This window comes from Zonotrichia albicollis, chromosome 20, assembly GCF_047830755.1.
Source record: "Zonotrichia albicollis isolate bZonAlb1 chromosome 20, bZonAlb1.hap1, whole genome shotgun sequence".
In the NCBI taxonomy this organism is placed as follows: domain Eukaryota; kingdom Metazoa; phylum Chordata; class Aves; order Passeriformes; family Passerellidae; genus Zonotrichia; species Zonotrichia albicollis.
Genome location: NC_133838.1, coordinates 6,126,857 through 6,147,974, shown reverse-complemented (window position 1 = coordinate 6,147,974; position 21,118 = coordinate 6,126,857). Strand labels below are relative to the sequence as shown.

At 48.0% G+C, this 21,118-nt stretch overlaps 1 protein-coding gene across 2 annotated transcripts in view; it reads left to right on the top strand.

The window, feature by feature from the left end:
- Positions 1-4,263: 4,263 nt before the first annotated feature.
- The window catches only part of LAPTM5 (lysosomal protein transmembrane 5), a 28,360-nt gene continuing 11,505 nt past the window's right edge, over positions 4,264-21,118 (top strand). The window contains exons 1-4 of one of the 2 annotated variants that reach the window (XM_014272134.3): positions 4,264-4,581; positions 10,527-10,620; positions 18,199-18,275; positions 19,551-19,679. In XM_014272134.3, the coding sequence (XP_014127609.2) occupies positions 4,495-4,581; positions 10,527-10,620; positions 18,199-18,275; positions 19,551-19,679 (387 nt within the window). In that variant the 5' untranslated portion in view covers positions 4,264-4,494. The remainder of the gene's footprint in view (positions 4,582-10,526; positions 10,621-18,198; positions 18,276-19,550; positions 19,680-21,118) is intronic. The other variant, XM_005494172.4, reaches the window with a different exon arrangement.

The following is a 21,118-nucleotide window of genomic DNA, read 5'->3' as shown; positions in this document are numbered from 1 at the left end:
CAATCCCCCTAAATTTTCCACCAAGCCCACCCAAATCCCATCTAAATATCTCAAATCCCCCCTAAACCCCCAATCCCTCCCACATTCCCCCAAACTCCCCAAAACCACCTTAAATCCCCTGTAAACCTCCCAATGCCCCCCAAATCCCCCCTAAATCCCCAATTATTCCCATATCCTCCCCAAATTCCCCAAAATTCCCCCCAAACCCTTTAAATCCCCTCTAAACCTCTCCATGCCCCCCAAATCCCTCCTTAACCCTCCCAGTTTTTCCCAATCCTCCTCAAATCCTCCTAAACCCCCTCAGCCTTCCCAAAACTTCAGAAATCTTCCCAAACTTCCACAAATGCCCCTCAACCCCCGTCGAATCCCCCTGAACCCCCCAATCCACCCCAAATCTCCCTCAAATCTCCCCATGGATTTTATAGTTCTCTACTTTTTTGGCATAGATATTTCTTTGTATTTTTATATTTAGGTATCTTTAAATAATATAATAAATATATCTATCAAAATGCATTATTATATTGTCTTAGGGTGACTTTATGACACTTGTATCCCCAGTCTGTTTTATTTATGCTGGACATCAAGTTTAACCTTTAAGCCTGATTCCAAGATCAGAGAGGGGAGAACTAGTTAGAGGAGAGCCAGCTTGAATTTATTTTCTAAGGAAAACCACTTCAAAAGTTTCCTCCTAAATTTGTCCTAAACCAAGACATATATTTATATCTATTTATATTTATTTTATTTGACAGATTTATATTTTTATCTATATTTAAATAATATATTTATATATTTATATTATACAAATAGAAAATATTAACATATTTCAATAATATCATATTGCATGTATTATATCTATTATATCCATTATATTTTATTCATTTTTGTATATTTATATAATTATATTGTTATATTTATATAGAAAATATTATATCACATATATTATCTCATATAATGATATTATATTTATTCTTGTTTATTTTATTTTTATTTATTATTGGCATGTATTTATTTATTTATTTATTTATTTATTTTTGGATTTCTTCCCAATGGTTGCCCCACCCTCCAGCCCAGCTTTCCTTGAAGAGCAGCTCACAGAGGGCTGGAATTCCTCTGTGCTCTGGGGACAAGGGACATGGCCTGGTCCAAGCCTCTCCTGGTGGGAGATGCTCTGATGACCTCTCCAAGGAGAAATTCCAGCTGGAATTGCTTCCAGGAAGGAGTCACAGACAAAGCACCACAAAACACCTCAAATCCATGTCCAGCATTCCATGTCCAGCCAAAGCTGTGTCCCTTTGAGCAGAACAACCTCCCAAAACCTGGAGTCCCCAGAGGTGACACAGGGGTGGGACTGCCAGGCCTCAGTGGCCTCCAGGCTCCAGCAGCACCCCAGGCCCAGCTTTTCACAGTTTTCCTCATTCACAAAAACACCTCTGATTCCTGGAGATTGCTCCATGGCCTGAGGAACATCAACGAGATCACAGAGGACATCTCTGCAGCCTGGACTTCCCTCTTTTTCAAAGAGAGATGTGGATGTGACAGGCTGGTCAGAGAGAGAGAAAGCCAGATAAGTTTTCCCAGAATTTGTCTGGGAAGCTTTAGGGAGCTGGAGATAAACAATGATAGCCAAATATTAAAACAACCAGCAAGTGGTGTTTTTCTAATAATCAATTTTCCTGTTATTCTCATAAGATTGTTGACAAATAGGTGTCTTGTTAATTAGCCAATCAGGTGACATGTATTGATTAAATGACCAATCAGATCCACCTGTATCAGACCAGTTTATAAAAGAAGCAGCTTCAGGGAAAACAGCATGCTCATGCAGCTCAGCCTTCTGACCAACTCTGTGTCATTCCTGACTTAACAGTGCCAAGAGGGCAGCCTCATGTTGTCATCAACTTGAAAGATTGTGTTCTCAACATTCCACTGCATCCAGAGGATGCTCCTGGATTTGCCTTTCTGGTCCCAGCCACCAACAGAGGAGAACCGCTGCAAAGGTTTTACCACGAGGTTTTACCACTGGACAGTTTTGCCACAAGGGATGAAAAATTTGGCTACTATTTGTAAATATTTAATGGCAAAAGCTTTGTCTCCAGCCTGACAAAAACATCCAAGGTCAAGGATTTCACACTACATGGATGACTTGCCCATTGCAGCACCAACTCGAAAAGAAATGGAACAGACTTGTGTCTGTTTGTGTTTGTTTTTCCACAGCCAGAGCTCAGTTTGGGTCTGGAATGCTTGGGCACACAAGGAGAGCTCTGTGTGCCCCTGAGGGACAAGGGGCAGGGTCAGATCATAAACCAGCTTTTCAGATCTGCAGGAAATGCTTCATCCTCCTGCACCTCCTTCCACAAACCGGCTTGGAGGGGAGGCAGCCCCTAAAGAAAACACATTTCATGTGGGGAAGGCAAAGCCAAGCCTGTTATAAAGGAAAGATGCTCAAAATTATCTATTGAAAAAAAAAATGGACCTTATTTTTAGCCCTATTTATCAGGAGTGGAGGCAACCCCTAAAGAAAACACATTTCATGTGGGGAAGGCAAAGCCAAGCCTGTTGTAAAGGAAAGATGCTCAAAATTATCTATTAAAAAAAAATAAACCTTATTTTTAACCATATTTATCATGAGTGGAGGCATCCTCTAAAGAAAACACATTTCATGCGGGGAAGGCAAAGCCAAGCCCGTGTTTGCATCTGGTTTGTAAAGGAAAGATGTTCAAAATTATCTATTCATAAAAATAAACCTGATTTTTAAGCCTATGTTTCACAGGTGGATGCAGCTCCAGGGGTGCTGGTGGATGTGGTGCCCTCAGTCTGCACCTGCAGTTTGTGCTTTCCTTGCTGGTGAAGAGATTTCACCTTCCTGCTCCACCAAGGATCCATGCAGGAGCGTTTGCAGCTGGATTGTATTTATGAAGCACCCAGGTGGAATCTCTGCATTTAATTCCATAAAAACCACCAAGAAGCCCCTCTGCTGCATCACTGCAGGGATGCTGTGCTGGGAACGTTCCTGGAGGCATCAAACAGCAAATCCAGGCAGCGTTTTTGGGATCTGACACCCATAAGAGCTTGTGTGAGCCCAATTCTCATTTATTTACCTGCATTTCCCTCCTGGAGAGCTGTCCCCTGCTGGGACACATCAAACTTTTGTCAGAAAGCCCAAAACTCTGAGCAATCCACTCCACAGCGGTCTAAAGAGGGAATTTCTGTTCCATGGGGTGGGGGGAGAGGAAAAGAGAATTAAAAATGGGGTTTTTAGTGAGAACAGTAAAAAAATCTCTGTCAAAGAGCACATTTTGGTTAGTTCAGGCAGGGGGACATCCCAATGTCCTGCACAGTGACAAAGCCACCATGCTCAGATCCTGCTGGTTTCATTTCCAGGAGATGAGGACACAAATCACATCCCCAGGGGCTGGGATCAGAGCTGCAGGTTCCCTCAGCCAACACTGATGCCTGAGGATTTTAGCTTTTATATTTTCCATACATTTGTAATCCTGCAGTTCCTTAGTGTGTAACTCTAAACACCATGTACAGTGGGAGCTGCTGCTTCCCCACTTTGGGCAGACACAACAATTCCTCTCCAGGCCTGGCAATCAAGGACACCTCACTGCCTCAGTGAGAGATGGAAACAAAAGTGAGTTGTGGGGAGCATAGCTGGGGTCAATGACTTCATTAGCTGAAGTAATTGGAACAGTAACCCCCAATATGCAAATGGACCAAAATTATTAAAGTATGAAAACCAGTGACCCCTGGTCCCTTTTTGGGTGTAGCCTCTGGGGAGCTTTTTCTGCCCTAAATGTACCTGAAGGCCCTTCAATAAATAGAACTGCTTTTTATTCCCTTAATTTTGTCTGGCCTGTGTTTTTAGGTAGCCCCAAAGAAGTACCAACACCCTCTGCCATCTTCCTCCTTCTCCTCCTTGCCAAGCCTCTGGGGGCTTTGTCTGCCCAAAAGGTACCTGAAGGCTCTTCCATAAATACAACTGCTTTTATTCCCTTAATTATGTCTGGCCTGTGTTTTTAGGTAGCCCAAAAAGGCACCAACACCCTCTGCCATCCTCCTCCTCCTCGCAGAGCCCAGGGCTGCTCCAGCAGCAGCTCCAGAGAACGGAGCCTTTGCTGGCAGGGAACGCCAGCTCCAAAGGGAGGAACTTGGATGCTTCACTGCAAAAACAGCAGGGTGAGTTTGAGGTGAAATTCCTGGCCCCTGTTTTGTTCCTGAGGATTTCTGTAGGACAAAGCCCAATCCTGCTCCTGATGGTTCTCTCCTGACACCCCGTGCTGGACACAGAGCTGGGGCTCTGATTTCCCAGCTGGATGTGCTTAAAAAGCCCCCCAGTTTTGCTTTCTTTGTGATTGAGAAACCCTCATGTGACTTTGTAGATGACTTCACACATTCAGAGAGCAGGAAGGAAGCTGAGCTGCTCTCACTTCGTGTTCCGTGGGGCAGCTGCAAATCCAACCTCATTATCTCAGGAGCGCCCAGAGGGACCCGAAAATGAGCCCCCAAACCCTCCCTGAGCCCCCCAAATGCTGCTGCTTCAACATCAAGACAGCAACAGTGGCCCTGGGGATCTTCCACATGGTGAGTCCTGCATGGGGGACAGGGAGGCAGGAAAGCAGAGGTGGAACCTCTCCAGGAGGTGCCTTGTTGTGGTTCACAGGGTTCCTGACACTGGATTGTTCTCTGTTCCCAAGAGGAAAACCCAATGAGTTAAGAAGGATGAACAAAAGGTGGTGGGGGAGAGGGAGAAATGGAATTTGCTGCACTGGGAGGGGTTTTGAACATTTTTTTTCCTGGCTCTGCCAATTGGAGCTCAGGGAAACTCACTCGGCTTCCTGTTTTTCTGCTCAGTGCAGGAGCTCTTACCTGAGCATATCCAGAGCCTGCTGGGTGGGAATGGGCAGCACTGGCAGTGGGAATGTGGGAATGGGGCACTGGAGGGATTTGGGAGCTCGATAAGCAGAGGGTGATGGGCAGAGCTGCCTCCTCTGGGTCTCTTTTGGTTTCCATTGGGATCATGGCCCTGTCTAGAAGCTGTTCAGGGCAGGGATGGCAGAGCAGGACAGCCTGGAGGCCCCTCTCTCCCACGCTCCTGGTGGCACTAAGGAGTTTTAGGTGTTTTCAACCGTCCTGAGGATGTGGTTTCTTGCATGGCTGGGTTATTAAAATAATCCCTGTGCTGCCCTGGTTGTGCACAGTCATGGTTTGGGAGCCCCTGGGGTGGTAACGAGCTGTCACAGGTTCCTGGGACATCTGGGGACCGACAGCCTGCAGGAATCCTGTGGGATCAGCAGCTGTGGCACAGGAAGGACATTCTGTGATCCCCCCACAGCTCTGGCTGTGCACAGTCAGGGTTTTGGGCCCTTGGGGTGATATGGGGCTCTCAGCACTCCTTGCCCAGCACTGGGGAGAGCTGCAGCCTGCAGGAATCCCATGGGAATGGCAGCTGTGGCACAGGAAGGACATTCCAAGGTCCCCCCTCTTCCCTGGAGCAGCAGGAGCTGTGCCATCCCTCTGGCCCTTAGAAAACAGGGCAATTTTTGGATAGGTCTTGTTTTGCTTCAAGAGCTGTCACACAATACCCATCATTTCTCCCCCTGCCTCTTCTCTCCCTTTCTGATGGTGCAGCGGGGCAGGGGGGATGGAAAAGGAAAAGGGGATTTATACCTTGGCTGATTTACTCCATCAGCACTGGGGCTCTGGGTCAGGACAAATTTCTGCTGCAGGTGCCAGGGATGAATCCCAGCCATGCTGTGTGACAGCAGTGCCACCAAAGAGCTCTCAGGCTCTGTGGCAAGGTCTTCTCCTCCCGTAAATCAGCTCTGCCTCGCTGCTGATCTCTGCAGAGACAACTGGAATAAATCCTGGGCGTTCTGGAACAGACAGGGAGGGAGAAGGGGAGTGAGGAGAGGATGAGGGTGTGTGATCAGCAAAGCTCCATGGTGTGGGGAGGTGACCGGCAGGTGACTTTCAAAGACAGCACTGGGGAGTTTGTCCTGCTCCTCAGGCCTCGAGGGGTTTGACAGAGATTTGAGGTCAGGGCTGGAAACCTGCTCCAGTGCAGGAACAGAATTCCCTTCCTGCTGCTTCTTGATTGGAGCCAGAGGTGCCTTGGGAAGCAGCATCTGCACCTTGTCTGGCCTCAGCTGCACCCCAGCTCCTCTTTTGGCAGCTCTGCAACTCACAGAGCACAAATTCAGCTCTGGAACCCTCCCAGGCCCTGTCCTCACCTCTGACATGACTCAGCTGAGCTCAGAGGGATTCACTGAGTTCTCACCAGGCTGGGCTGACCCAGGGGCCCCACAGAGCCTGAGTTGCTTCCCCTGGAGCAGCTCAACCAAGGAGGCAGCAGGAGAAGATGAAATGTGAAAGGAAACCAAATGAGAACTCCAAGCTCTCCTCACTTCACCCTCGGCTGCCACAAGAGCCACTCAGAAATTCAAGGGAAAAAAGGAGAAGCTATAACAGGGCAGCATTTTTGGGTGGTGTTCTTTGTGCTGGTGTCCCCAGAACACCCCAGCACCCAGAGCACCCCATCCCTGTCCTTGTCCCTGTCCCTGTCCCTATTCCTGTCCCTGTCCCTGGCTCTGGCCCTGGCCCTGTCCCTGTTCCTTTCCCAAGGGGCTCCTGTTCCTCACAGCTTCAAGCTCCCCTGGCAGAAACCCCTCCTGTGACGCAGCAGAGGAGCAGCCTCGCACCAGGGCCATGTGTACGAAGATAAATCACCTAGAGATCAGTCAAGCTGCAAATATTTCAGAAAAAAGCCTGGCACAAAGTGACCTCTCAGAGCAGTTGAACCCCACTGCAGCTGCAGCAGGATTGTCCCCAGGGAATGGGGGCTCTGTGTGTCAGACTCTGCCTTCAAGACACCCTTATTTATCTCCCTTGATTTAATGACTGGATTTATCTCAATCCTACATTATTTCAGCATATCATGGAATCCCAGAATGTCCTGAGCTGGAAGGAACCCACAGGGATCATCCAGTCCAGCTTCTGTTCCTGTTTTGCCCCCCAACAAACCCATCCTGGGCATCCTGAGCTGGAATATCCACACGGATCACTGATCCAGCTCCTGAACCCAGCAAGCCCAGCCTGGGCATCCCTGGAGCTGTGGCAGCCTTGGGGCCGTGCCCATTGCCTGGGCAGCCTGGGCAGTGCCAGCACCCTCTGGGGGAAGAGCCTTGCCCTGATCTCAGCCTTAGCTGCCCTGGCCCAGCCCCAGCTGTTCACTTCCTGGGGGTTCAAATTTCTTCCACCAAGAAATGTGAAGATCCTTTTACAGACAGGCAGCAACACAAGTTCCAGCTCGAGGAGATCAGGGGGGAAGGGTTGGAGAGGAGCTGGGAATGGAGTACCTGGAAGTGAAATCCTCCATTTTAAACCTGAATTTGTCCTGCTGTGGCGTTGCAATGGGAAAGGGAACTGGGTATTTTTTCTGTGTGAAATGAGAAGTTTTTGTTTTCTGCTGAAACTGAGCAGTGGATCTGCAGTGGGAGCAGCTGAGCAAGGAGAGCAGGGCAGGCACCACATCCATCTTTCTCTGCCTTCCCCCAAAAGGCCCCTCTGCACAGGGTTCACCCCTTGGTTGTGCATTCCCTGCAGGAATAAAGAAGGCTCCACATCCCAGCTGCTGGAGAGGTGTCCTGGTCTGACTCTCCATGCCAAGGGAAAGGCCTGGAGGTCTCTGCCTGCTCGCAGCTCAGTGCTTCTTTTTTTCTTAACAAAATGGAAAATTTTAAACCAACTCTTGCCTTAAAATTCTCCTGAATCTCTCAGGCTGCACTGGGGTTTCCTGCCATGTCCTTATCTTGTGTGACTGCCTTGGTCTGGGCTGTGTGGCTCACTTCCCCCAGAAAGGAAACCAGGGCCTCGTTTTTCTCTGGCACACATATTAGAGGGTTCCTCACACCCAACTTCAGCCTCCAGATCTGCTGAAGGGGATGGGGGAATTTGGGGTTTGCTGTCCTGCTCTCACTCATTCCTCTTTCAGAGCAAAACTGATATTTAGGGCCCAGCTCATCCCTTTTGCTCAGGCCTCCTTTTAAGTGGAACCTGAAAAAGCAATTTCTGCCCATATTTCCCAAGCTGGCAATTGAGGGGTTGGACCAACAGCAGAAATAAAGGAAGCAAAATGTGTTTGGGAGCCTGAACACAAAACCTCTCAGCCACCTTGCAGTTAGGTGTGATCTCCATGTGTCTTCATTAAGAGATCTCTCTCCTCCCAAGGGGCACCAGCAGCTGCAAAGACACTTTGGATCGATGCAATTTCATCCTTGACAGGGTTCAGAGCTGCCCTGGGAGCTGAAATGCTGTTCCATTAAGCTGAACTCGTGTTAACTTTGTCGTGTCCTCCTGTAATGAGATCTGGATATTCCTCCTTTTCCTGCCAGCTCATGAGAAAATTGCAAAGTTCATTTACTTAATTGGAAAAAAGGGAAGACAGCAGAGTGACTCTTGAACCAGCTGGTATCAGACAGGCCCAGGGAAAGCCTGACACATCCTTCCTTCTCACTCAGACTCTGGACAGGATTTTAAATTGGGAGGGACAGGGTGGACAGAAGCTCCCAGTCCCCTCACAGCCCAGCGTGGCTTGGGGGTGCCACAGCTCTGGGAGCTGCAGCTGGGGGCTCAGAAAGTTGATGAATTCAGTTTGAAATTATTTCTAGGTCTTCTGCATCTGACACAGAGGCAGAGGGAGGGGCTGTGCTCAGCTCCTGTGACCTCCCAGCCTTGCTTCCCCTTTCTGGGCAAGGCAGAGCCTTCCCCCCATAGCTCCTTTGCAAGCTCAGCTCCCGAGGCTGGGCATCCAGCTGCCCAAAGTGTGTCTGGATCCCTCTGAACTCCCAGCCCCATCCTCTGCCCAGCCCAGCCCGTGCAGCAGCTGGCTCTGAGCTGCTCCAGCAGTCCCAGTTTGCAAACACAAGCTCAGACCACAGCGGTGCCACTTCCTCCTCGCCCACGGTGCTGCTCAGGCTGTGGTTGAAGCGAAAGGTTGGTGCAGCTCTGGTGGAAAAATTGTTTCATCTCTGCCCGAGCTGGTGCTGATGTGGGTGGCAGATAGGGCCTGGCTCCTGTATCACTGAGGGGCTGAGGGCTTGGGGTCACGGAGAGGGGCAGCTGGAGGGACCCCAGGGTCACTGGTGGCACTCCTTGCTCCAGCAGGGCCATGCCAGAGCTCAGGGCACAGCAGAGTTCCCTGTGCCTCTGCAATGTCCCAGGGAGGAGACTCCAGCCCCTCTCTGGGCTCTGCTCAGGGCGGGCACTGCCCAGGGCAGCTCCTGGGCTCAGGCCCTGCCCGTGGCTCTGGGGGCATCGCTGGGCCTGGAGCAGAACCAGGGCCTGCTCTGAGCCCTGCACAGGGACAGACAGGGACAGACAGACAGACAGGGACACACAGGGACAATCAGGGACACACAGGGACAGACAGGGACAGACAGACAGACAGGGACACACAGGGACAATCAGGGACACGCAGGGACAGACAGACAGACAGGGACACACAGGGACAGACAAGGACACACAGGGACACACAGGGACACCTGGCAACACCCATGGGCAGACAGGGATGGACAGAGCAGCTGTGGCTGCCCCTGAGTCCCTGGCAGTGCCCAAGGCCAGGTTGGACAGGCCAAGAGCAGCCTGGACAATGGGAGTTGTCCCTGCCCATGGCAGGGGTGGGATGGGATGAGCTTCCCAATCCCTTCCAACCCAAGGGCAAATCCCTTCCAATGTGGGCAATGGTTCCCAGGTTTCCCATGGAGCAATATTCCCAAATATTCCCATGGATGGGTTGGAGACTGCTCTGCTCAGCTCAGCCCCCAGTGGAGGGTGGAAACCCCTTCCTGCAGAGCTTTCCCAGGAAATGATCCAGCAGGGAATGACCCAGCTAGTTCCATCCTTTCTGGGATTCCCTGATTCCATGGAGATCTCCTAAGCTAGGCTCAGACATCCCTGGCTGAGTGCAGAAGTTGAGGGCCAGGACTGAGCCCACCACTCTGGACCTCCCTCCATTTCCCAGCTCATTAAACTCCACACAGAATGAGGCTGGGGTTTGATGGTCCACTTGCAAAACTTGGGGAAAATCATTCCAGTTCAATGTGAAAAAAGAACATTTGGAGATTTTCCTCAAATAATAAAAGAAGGAAAGTGATGGTTTTGTCAGTGGAGTGGCACAGCTGCACTTACAGGGAGATCTTTCATCTCTTTTGTGTTTCTTTTTACACTTTGGAATACTGGTATTGCATTTTCCTCAACTCTGGAGCAAAAGGCAATTTCAAAACATAAACCCAGGATAAAAACCACTGAAACAAAACTCACTACCTCTGTTATTTCTTCATCTTCCTTCTGCTGGCAGCTAAATTCAAAATATTAACAAACTGATAACTTGTCTCAGAATTTCCTGGGATTTAAACCCTTTCTGTTTGGCTCACTTGGAGACTCATCCATCCAGCACCCCCTGGAAATAAATTCACTACTGGGAATTTGGGCCAAGGCCCCTGAATTGTGTTTTTTGCTTTGTTCTCCAGGTCATGAGCATCCTGCTGCTGATCGAGTATTCCCTGGAGGTGGCCAACGGGAAGGGCTTCTGCAAAGACCTGGAGAAGGATTACTACAGAATTGGTGGGTCCTGAGAAGCAGCTGTGGGGCAGGGAGGGATCTCTCAGTCCTGCAGTTCTCCCTCTGCCTTTTCCATCAGAGTTTGGAATTCTGTGTCAAAAGCTCAGGAAGGAATTTAGACTCTGTTTGGGATTTGTTTTAGGCCAGGGCTGTGTTAGAGATCAATGTGGAGCCCAGAGAAATTTTTATTTCAGAGCATCAGCCCAAACTCTGTAGCACCCACAGAGTCCTTCAGCTCCCTCTGGAATCTCCTGTGGATTCCCCTGGCAGTCCTGGTTTCCCTTCCTCTCCTTTTCCCCCAGCTGTGTATCATTCCAGCCTCACACACACTTCTGACTTCCTTCACATTCTGGACATTTCTAAGGAAACACTGAAGTGTCCCAGAACTCCTCAATGCACAGAGGGGACAAATCCCACCCCACACTGATCCCATGGATGTGTGGGCTGTGGGACAATGCCACCAACACACCAAAACCCCTCTATGCCATGGAGCCATTCCCATAGAGCCATTCCCATGGAACCATTCTCATGGGAGCCATTGCCATGGAACCATTCCTATAGAACCATTGCCATGGAGCCATTCCTGTGGAACCATTGCTATGGAGCCATTCCTGTGGAACCATTCCCATAGAGCCTCTCCCACGGAGCCATTCCCATGGAGCCATTCCTGTTGAACCATTGCCATGGAATCCTTCCCATAGAGCCATTGCCATGGAACCATTCCTGTAGAACCATTGCCATGGAGCCATTGCCATGGGAGCCATTGCCATGGAACCATTGCCATGGAGCCATTCCCTTGGAGCCATTGCCATGGAGCCATTGCCATGGAGCCATTCCCTTGGAGCCATTGCCATGGAGCCATTGCCATGGAACCATTGCCATGGAGCCATTCCCTTGGAGCCATTGCCATGGAGCCATTGCCATGGAGCCATTCCCTTGGAGCCATTGCCATGGAGCCATTGCCATGGAGCCATTCCCTTGGAGCCATTGCCATGGAGCCATTGCCATGGAGCCATTGCCATGGAACCATTGCCATGGAGCCATTCCCTTGGAGCCATTGCCATGGAGCCATTGCCATGGAACCATTGCCATGGAGCCATTCCCTTGGAGACATTGCCATGGAGTCACTCCCATGGAGCCATTCTCATGGAGCCATTGCCATGGGAACATTGCCATGGGAGCCATTGCCATGAAACCATTCCCATGGAGCCATTCCCTTGGAGCCATTCCCATGGGAGCCATTCCCTTGGAGCCATTGCCATGGAGCCATTTGCATGGAGCCATTCCCATGGAGCCATTGCCTTGAAACCATTGCCATGGAACCATTCCCTTGGAGCCATTCCCATGGAAGCCATTGCCATGGAGCCATTGCCATGGAGCTATTCCCGTGGAATCATTCCCGTGGAACCATTGCCATGGGGCCATTGTCATGGGAGGCATTGCCATGGAACCATTCCCATAGAGCCATTCCCATGGAACCATTGCCATGGGAGCCATTGCCATGGAGCCATTCCCATGGAACCATTGCCATGGAAGCCATTGCCATGGAGCCATTCCTGTGGAAACATTCCCACTGAGCCATTGCCATGGGAGCCATCCCTCTGGAACCATTGCCAGAGAACCAATCCCACAGAACCAATCCCATGGAACCAATCCCATGGAACCAATCCCATGGAGCCATTCCCATTGAGCAATTCCCATGGAGCCATTCCTGTGGATCTCCTGCCTCTCAGCTGGACACAGCCCCACCACCCCTCCCTCCTCCTGTGACCCCCATTCCCAGGTTTTCCCAGCCCCTGGTGTGCTTTTCCTGAACATTGGTGGCTGGAAGAGGCAGCCAAGCTGTCCCATTGCTCACAATTCCTGAAGGATTGAATTCCTCCAGAAGAATCCAGCTCAGATCCCTTGCAAAGACCCAGAGCTGCCTCATGAGGTGCCTTCTAAAAAACCAAAGCCCTCAAATATTGCCCAACCAGGATGCTCTGCCGGAGCTGTCTGGAAACAAGTGCAGGAGGGTTTTGCTTTCTTGAGTCATTTTCTGTGAAAAACCACAAGCTGAGGGAACCCTGGGAGCAAAAGCAGGAACCCAGGCCCCCTTCCTGCCCTGTCCATGCCCACAGAGAGAAAACACAACCCCTGGCAGCCAGGAATTGCTGTTCCCTGGTTTTCCAGAGGCTGTTCCGGGGCTGAAAATTCTTTGTACGTGGAGGAAAAGGAGGAATGAGTACAGATCCCTGCACATTCCAAACCTTCCTGTCCACAGGACGGGAGTCAGAAATAGGGAAAAGCACCACACCAGGAATAGGCACTGCCTGGTGAAGTTATAAAAGCTGGCTTCAGGTTTTTCCAAGGAAAAATGCACCCTGGGATCCCCCAGGGCTGTTTGACATCAGCACTCAAAGGTTTGGTTCAAGAGAATCATGGAGTGTCTGGTTTGGAAGGGACATAAATCATCTCGTTCCAAGGTGAAGGGCATCAGCAGTGAGCAAAAAATGGGAATTTGGGCGAGTCCTGCTGATAGGAACCTGAGCAAGGGGCAGTGCAATGGTTCTCACATTTCCCATGGAGCAATAATCCCAAATATTCCTGTGGATGGGTTGGAGGCTGCTCTGCTCAGCTCAGCCCCCAGTGCAGGGTGGAAATCCCTTCTTGAAGAGCTTTCCCAGGAAATGACCCAGCAAGGAATGACCCAGCAGGCTGCAGAGCTGGGACTGGGAACAGCACAAGGAAACCAGGAGCATCCATCCATCCATCCATCCATCCATCCATCCATCCATCCATCCATCCATCCATCATCCATCCATCCATCCATCCATCCATCCATCCCTCATCCATCCATCCATCCATCATCCATCCATCATCCATCATCCATCCATCCATCCATCCATCCATCCATCCATCCCTCATCCATCATCCATCCATCCATCCATCCATCCATCATCCATCCATCCATCCATCCATCATCCATCCATCCATCCATCCATCCATCCATCCATCCATCCATCATCCATCCATCCATCCATCCCTCATCCATCATCCATCCATCCATCCATCCATCCATCCATCCATCCATCCATCATCCATCCATCCATCCATCCATCCATCCATCCATCCATCCATCCATCATCCATCCATCCATCCATCCCTCATCCATCCATCCATCCATCCATCATCCATCCATCCATCCATCCATCCATCCATCCATCCATCCATCCATCCATCCATTCCTGTAAAACATGTTCCCACTTCCAGCTTTTGATGGGAATTGAAGAACTTGATGCAAGTGCAACCTCAAGGGTTTCCTTCCTCTTTCAAGATTTTGTTGTTTTCCTGTTTCATGGGAGGTTTTTGGGTTGGTTTTTGGTTTGGGTTGGTGTTTTAATTTTTTTTTATGTTTGTGGGCTTGGGAGTTCTGTTTGTTTGATTGGTTTTCTGGATTTTTTGTTTGTTTTTTGTTTATTTGGGGTTTTTGTTTGTTTGTGTATTTGAGTTTTTTATTTGCTTGGATTTTTTGTTTCTTGGGGGATTTTTTTGTTTGTTGGTTTGGGGTTTTATTTGTTTAAAATTTTTGTTTATTTGGGAATTTTTTTTGCTGTTGTTGTTGGTTTCGATTCTTGTTTGTTTGAGATTTTTCTTTGTGTTTTTTGTTTGGCTTTTGTTTGTTTGGAGGTTTTTGTTTTGTTTGTTTGGAGGGGGTTGGGGATGTTTTTTTTGGTTTCATTTTTTGGGTTTTTGTCCATGGCACCAACTCACCCCTGCTGCCAGCAGGGAGGATGATTCTGTTGCCTGGGAACAAACAGGAGGTAGCCAGCCCATGGAAAGTTGTTTTCCCTTGGTTTTCCTTTTCTTTCCATCCCTTTGTGTTTGTGGGGGTTTTGTTTGGAGGGGTTTGATCCAGGTTCTGCTTGGAAAATCCAGCTGGGCAATTAGCTGGCAATGGCCGCTTCCCAATTAATTAGGGATCCTGCCAGAGAGCTGGAGCAGGAGCCCATGGAGAGAGAGAGAGGCAGGAAAATGTGGCTGTGCTGGACCCCAGAAAATCCTGAGATAAGGAGAGAAATCCTCTCTGGGCAAACTCCTGAGTGCTGGTGCTGGGCAAAACCCAGGGAAAAACCTTGGGAGATTGGGCTTTAATGGGATTGGGATTGGCTCCTTTAGGGAAAAGGCTTTGGGAGTTTGAGCTTCAATGGGATTGGGATTGGCTCCTTTAGGGAAAAGGCTTTGGGAGTTTGGGCTTCAATGGGATTGGGATTGGTTCCTTTAGGGAAAAAGCTTTGGGAGTTTGGTCTTTAATGGTATTGTCTCCTTCAGGGAAAAGGCTTTGGGAATTTGAGCTTCAATGGGGTTTGGATTGGCTTCTTTAAGAAAAAGGCTTTGGCAGATTGGGTTTTAATGGGATTGGGATTAACTCCTTTAGGGAAAAGGCTTTGGGAGTTTGGGCTTTAATGGGATTGGGATTGATTCCTTTAGGGAAAAGGCTTTGGGAGCCTGGATTTTAGTGGGATTTGGATTGGCTCCTTTAGGCAAAAGGCTTTGGGAGTTTGAGCTTCAATGGGATTGGGATTGGTTCCTTTAGGGAAAAGGCTTTGGGAGTTTGGGCTTTATTGGGATTGGGATTGGTTCCTTTAGGGAAAAGGCTTTGGGAGTTTGGGCTTTAATGGGATTGACTCCTTTAGGGAATAGCTTTTGGGAGATTGGGCTTTAATGGGATTGGTTCCTTTAGGGAAAAGGCTTTGGGAGCCTGGCTCTTAATGGGATTGGAATTGGCTCCTTCAGGGCTGGTCCCACAAAGGCTGAGTCTGGCTCCTTTTTTAAGACCTGTTTTGGGTTTAGGCTGTTCCCTGTTAATCTTTGGCTCTTTGTGCACCACATCCCAGCCTTGGTTCTACTCCCCTTCTCCTCAAAGCTGGGCTTGCTGTTCTGCCTTGGAATTCCAATTGGAATTCTCTTTCCCACACCCGTGGGAGCAGGAGGAAAGCAGCAGTGGCTGCCTTTGGAGGGAGCTGCCCTTTGGGTTCCTGATTTTCTCCAGGACACAGAGCCCTTTCCCCCTCTCCCTCAGGGTTTGCTGGGTTTGGGGTTCTCCCTTCATTGTTTAAGGAGATTTCTTCCTCCTCTGGGTCTCAATTCCCACAGCCTGGGGAGGAGCAGCATCAAAGAGCAGCCATCAAAGCCATGATTTCCTTTCCTACCTGGGCATATTGTGATGTCAGAGGTCTCAATGTTGTGTTTTAATGGATTTTATGTTTAATAATTTTATATTTCTTGGATTGTTCATCCCAGTCCCATCCCAGCATTGTTCTGAATTCATGAAATTAATCTCTTTATTCAATTTATATTTTTATAAATTTATATTTCTATTAATTAATCACTTTAAATTACTTTTATTGTTCTGAATTCATGGTATCCAGACTTTATAACCTGCTCTGGAAAATGACATCAAGACCACACTTTCCTTTCCTGCTCAGGATATTGTGCTCTCACAGCTCTCAGTGCTGTGTTTAATGGGGTTTGTGTTTAATCACTTCATATTTACTGAATTATTGATCCCAGTCCCACCCAGTGCTGTTCTGAATTCATTGGGGTTTTAGCAGGTTACGAGGAAAATCCTTTTCCTTGCTTTGCACCATCACAGCCCTCCTTTCCTGGTGCAGGGTGGGTGGATAATTTGGATCATTCCCTGTATCCCACCTCTCCAGATGGCTCCATTCCCCCTCCAGAACAGCTTTTTTGGTTCCTGGGGGGTTGCAGCCTCCCCAGAGGGTTTTTCCCCCAAAACTGAGGAAGGAAGAGGCTCCTCGTGCTGGGGGAGGAAGTGCTGGGCAGGGCTTTGCTCACTGAAAGTTTCCCATCAGCAAAGCTCGTTTCTGGAGGAGATTTAAAGAGGAGACAGCAGGGGAATTGGAAATCTCTTTTGTATCAATTGAAATGAATTTAAATTGCATTTAAATGAACTCTGTCAGCAGAGGGAGGATGGGAGGGGTGGCACTGCTGCTGCCACCTGCCCAGATGTGGCTCAGGAAGGTTTTCAACAAACCTGGAATTGTTCCAGAGCTTCTCAGTGACATTTTTAGTCCTTTCTGGAGCTGGGGGTAGATTTGAGTCACTTCACCCTGGGGGGAACCTTTGCATTTCCCCCTAAAGACAGCAAATGTCCAAATTCTGATAAAGATATCTTTGTTAGGGTCACCTGCCTGAAAAACAGGGACAGGTTTCTCTGCCTTGACTTCTTTAAGAATGGTTTTATTGTCTTGGCAAAAAAAAAAAAAAAAAAAGCCACCAAAAAACCAACCCAAAACAAAACAAAACAAAACAAAGAAAAAACCCCCCCAAAAAACCAAACACCCCCCCCCAAAAAAAAAAAAAACCCAAAAAAACAACCAAGCAACCAACAAAAAATAAATATATTTAATTAAGAAATATTCACTGAAATAAAGAATATCCACTTCTAGAAAGGGAATAAAGGATGAATTGGGGTCTGCCTAAGCACTGAAATCTTCCCTCACTAAAGGTCCAGGTGAACACTCAGGGCTGGGGGAGATGGAGATGAATTTTCCTGGGGAAAAAGGGTGACATGGAGCAGTTAAGGATTTCAGAGCAGCTGGAATGTGACCGGGATTCTACAGGCACAATTCCCAGAGTTCTTTATGAAAACAGTGAGGGGGTGATGGATAAAACAGAGTTTGGCACTGGATTTATTCATGGTTGTGTGGAATCCTCAGCTGAAAGGGACCCCCAAGAACCATCAGTCCTGTGCACTTATGGGAAGGATCAGCTGCTTTAAAAAAAGACAGAAAAATTAAAAGCTTGGCTCTTTTCTAGCAGAATTAAACCCTTTCTTGAAGCACTTAGGAATTGAAGAACCCAAAACTGGCCAATGCTGATTTAAACTGTAGAATCCCTGTCACATTCCAGCTGCTCTGAAAGGTGAAACAAAAGGAAAGGAGTTGGAGGAAACTCTGGGAAAGGTTGTGCAGAGACAGATTTAAAAAAGCAGCAGAGCTTTGCCTCTGGAGAGGTGAATCAGCAGCAGAGCAGGCTGGGATTCCAGGAGGGAAAATTGTTCCCAAGCAAAGGTTGAGCGGGAAATCTGAGGATATAAAACATCACCCTAAACCCCCTCACGTGGCATTTTTGAGGTGTCCCTTGCATCCCAAAGCTGCAGAGTTGGGGGACAGATCCCCCCCAGCCCTCTCTGGGGTGAAAATTTCTGTTTTTCTCTGAGAGATCCTTCACTGCTGGTTCCTTTATCTGCCTTTCAGCCTCTAAATAATTTCCAGCTCAGAGCTATGAGCCAAAAGCCCTCTGGGTTTTTTAATTCTTCATTTTGTAGCCTGGGGTATTTAACATTTCAGGCCTTGGTTCCCCCAAGCTCACAACCCACCTGGTAGATACAGGAGCTGCAAAGAGAGATAAAAATGGGTGTAAGAAGGGAAAAGAGAGTTAATTCCAGCTGTGTGCAATAATTCCTGCACAGACACAATTCTTTGTGCCAGGTTGAACCCTCCCTTAGGGGTGTGGTGGAGTTGGGTCATCTCTTGGTCATGTGGTGATTCATTTTATAATTTTTATCTTTTTCAGCTGATATCACCACCAGTTTCCTGCTGATCCTCATGTTGTTTGTCATCAGCTTCCATCTCCTGTTCGGGGTGCTCAAGGTACGTTCCCCACAAATGACACTCAGGGTTTGGGTGGTGCTCACTGGAATTGTGGTCGAAAAAAGCAGGAAAACCTCCCAGAATCTCAGAATCACACAGGGAAAAAGGCAGATAAAAATACCAGAACCACAGAATCATACAGGGATAAAAGGCAGATAAAAAATTCCAGTATCAAAGAATCACACAGGGAAAAAAAGGTAGATAAAAATCCCAGAATGACACAGGAAAAAAAAAGGTAGATAGAAATCCCAGAATCACAAAAATCACACAGGGATAAAAGGCAGATAGAAAACTCAGAATCACAGAATCACACAGGAAAAAAAGGCAGATAAAAATTCCAGAATCATATGGGAAAAAAAAAGATAAAATTCCCAGAATCACTCAGGGAAAAAAAGGCAGATAAAAATCCCAGAATCATAAAATCACACAGGGGAAAAAAGCAGATAAAAATCCCAGAATCATATGGGAAAAAAAGATAAAATTCCCAGAGTCACACAGGGAAAAAAAAGACAGATAAAATTCCCAGAATCACACAAGGAATAAGGGCAGATAAAAATCCCAGAATCACAAAATCACACAGGGAAAAAAGCAGATAAAAATTCCAGAACCACACAGGGACAAAAGGCAGATAAAAATATCTCCTTGTTGCAGAGGGGGAGAGGGACTGGTTTGAATCTTCAGGTTCCTGGGAAAAGCTTCGAACACCTAGATTGACCAAATCTGGGCAGCATTTCCATCAGGGCTATGTTTGGTGTCAAATGAAGGAGATTTTATGATTTAGAAAGGTTTTCTTGCCTCATTTCCTTTCCCTGTTGAAAGTCAGAGAGCACTGTCACTGTGAGAGAGCTGTCACTGCCCTGCTGCAGCAGGGACTCCTTTCCCAGGGCAGGACGAGGAATGGCCAGGCCTGGGGCTGGAAACCCCAGGAATCTGATGGCAGAGCTCTAAGCATTAAACAAAACCCAAATAAGCCAGTTCTCCCTCTGCAGAGGTGAATTTCAGGGACAGTGGGATGACAGCTCTGATGGGAAGTGCCAATGCCACAGAATGAGAATTCACAGGAATTTTCCAAAGGGGCGAAGAAAATCAGCTTTGATGATTTTCTCTGAACCGGTTGTCACTGAAATCAGAAATTCCAGGGAAGTGTTAATTCTTGGAGCACCATGCAAGTCCTTCCAGGTGTTGCCAGCTGGTCTCGTTTCCCAGTTGGAATAAAAATAACCATTATATATCATGGTTATATAATAAATAACCAGCACTGCTTTTCCTCCTCAGATGAAGGAGCGGTTCCTGATCCCCTTCCTGGCTCTGCAAGTCATCGATTTCCTCCTGAGCCTCCTGACCATGTTCAGCTCCTACATCCAGGTGCCAGCGATCATCTCCGTGTCCTCCCTGGGCCACACGGTGGGTGACAGCTCCTCCTCCTTGCTGGAGCCCTGGTCAGTGAGAATTCCAGACTTTCCAGGCACTGACCCCCAGAGAACACTGCACTGGCCTGAGGCTGTGGAGAAGCTTCCAGAATGGAATGACAGAACTGGGATTGTGGGTGTGGAGTTTGAATAGAAGTGTGTCAGATCACAAATCACTCAGAGTTTGGGGTTTTAGAATATAGTAATAGGTATAGAGCAAGATGGAGGTTTTGGGGTGGAAGCTGGTCCTTCCTTCTCCTTCTCCTTCTCCTTCTCCTTCTCCTTCTCCTTCTCCTTCTCCTTCTCCTTCTCCTTCTCCTTCTCCTTCTCCTTCTCCTTCTCCTTCTCCTTCTCCTTCTCCTTCTCCTTCTCCTTCTCCTTCTCCTTCTCCTTCTCCTTCTCCTTCTCCTTCTCCTTCTCCTTTTCCTCCTCCTTCTCCTCCTCCTTCTCCATGGGTTTGGGTGGTTTTGTGTAATTGGATAAAAAGTCCCCACTGTGGGCGTGGGTGGTTGGTTATTGGGTTAAAGGTAAAAATAATTCAGGTGTCATTTCTTAATTTGACAGTTTATCCTTCAAAGGCCGTGTAGAGAGAGAGATGGGGCTCCATTTTCAGTGTGTCAGAGTGAGGTGCTGCAGAACTCAGGGTTTGCGGGACTGTGACAGAGATAAGAACTAACAAATATTGGAGTCCAAATGAGAAATACCATCTCACAATTTAACCCTGACCTTGTCAGAAAAGAAGCAAAATTTCTTCACCTGCTGGGGACTCCTGGCTTTCCTGAGATGGGGAGTGCATGGAATGGAGGATCCTTCCCTTGGAGGTGGTTCTTCATGGAATCATTGAGGCTAGAATGAAGGATCTTTACCCCAGGCTGTGGTTTGTCATGGAATCCTTTAGTTTGGAAAATACATTAAGGGTCCTGGAAGATAGGAATAAAGGATGGTTACCCTGGGCTGTGGTTCTGCATGGAATCCTTTAGAATGGAAAAGACCTGTGGGATACTGGAAGGTTGGAATGAAGGATCACCACCCTGTGCTGTGGTTCTTTATGAAATCATTTAGTTCGGAATAAAGGATCGTTATCTTGGGCTGCAATTCTTCATGGAATCATTTAGGGTGGAAAACACCTTTAGGATTCTGGAATATTGGAATGAAGGATCATTATCTTGGGCAGTGGTTTGTCACAGAATCCTTTAGGAAGGAAAATACATTTAGAGTCCTGGAAGGTTGGAGTAAAGGATGGTTACCCTGGGGCTGTGGCTCTTCATGGAATCCTTTAGGATGGAAAAGACCTTTAAGATCTTGGAAGGTTGGAATGAAGGATTGTTACCTTGAGCAGTGGTTTGTCCTGGAATCTTTTAGGAAGGAAAATACATTTAGGGTCCTGGAAGGCTGGAATAAAGGATGGTTACCCTGGGCTGTGGCTCTTCATGG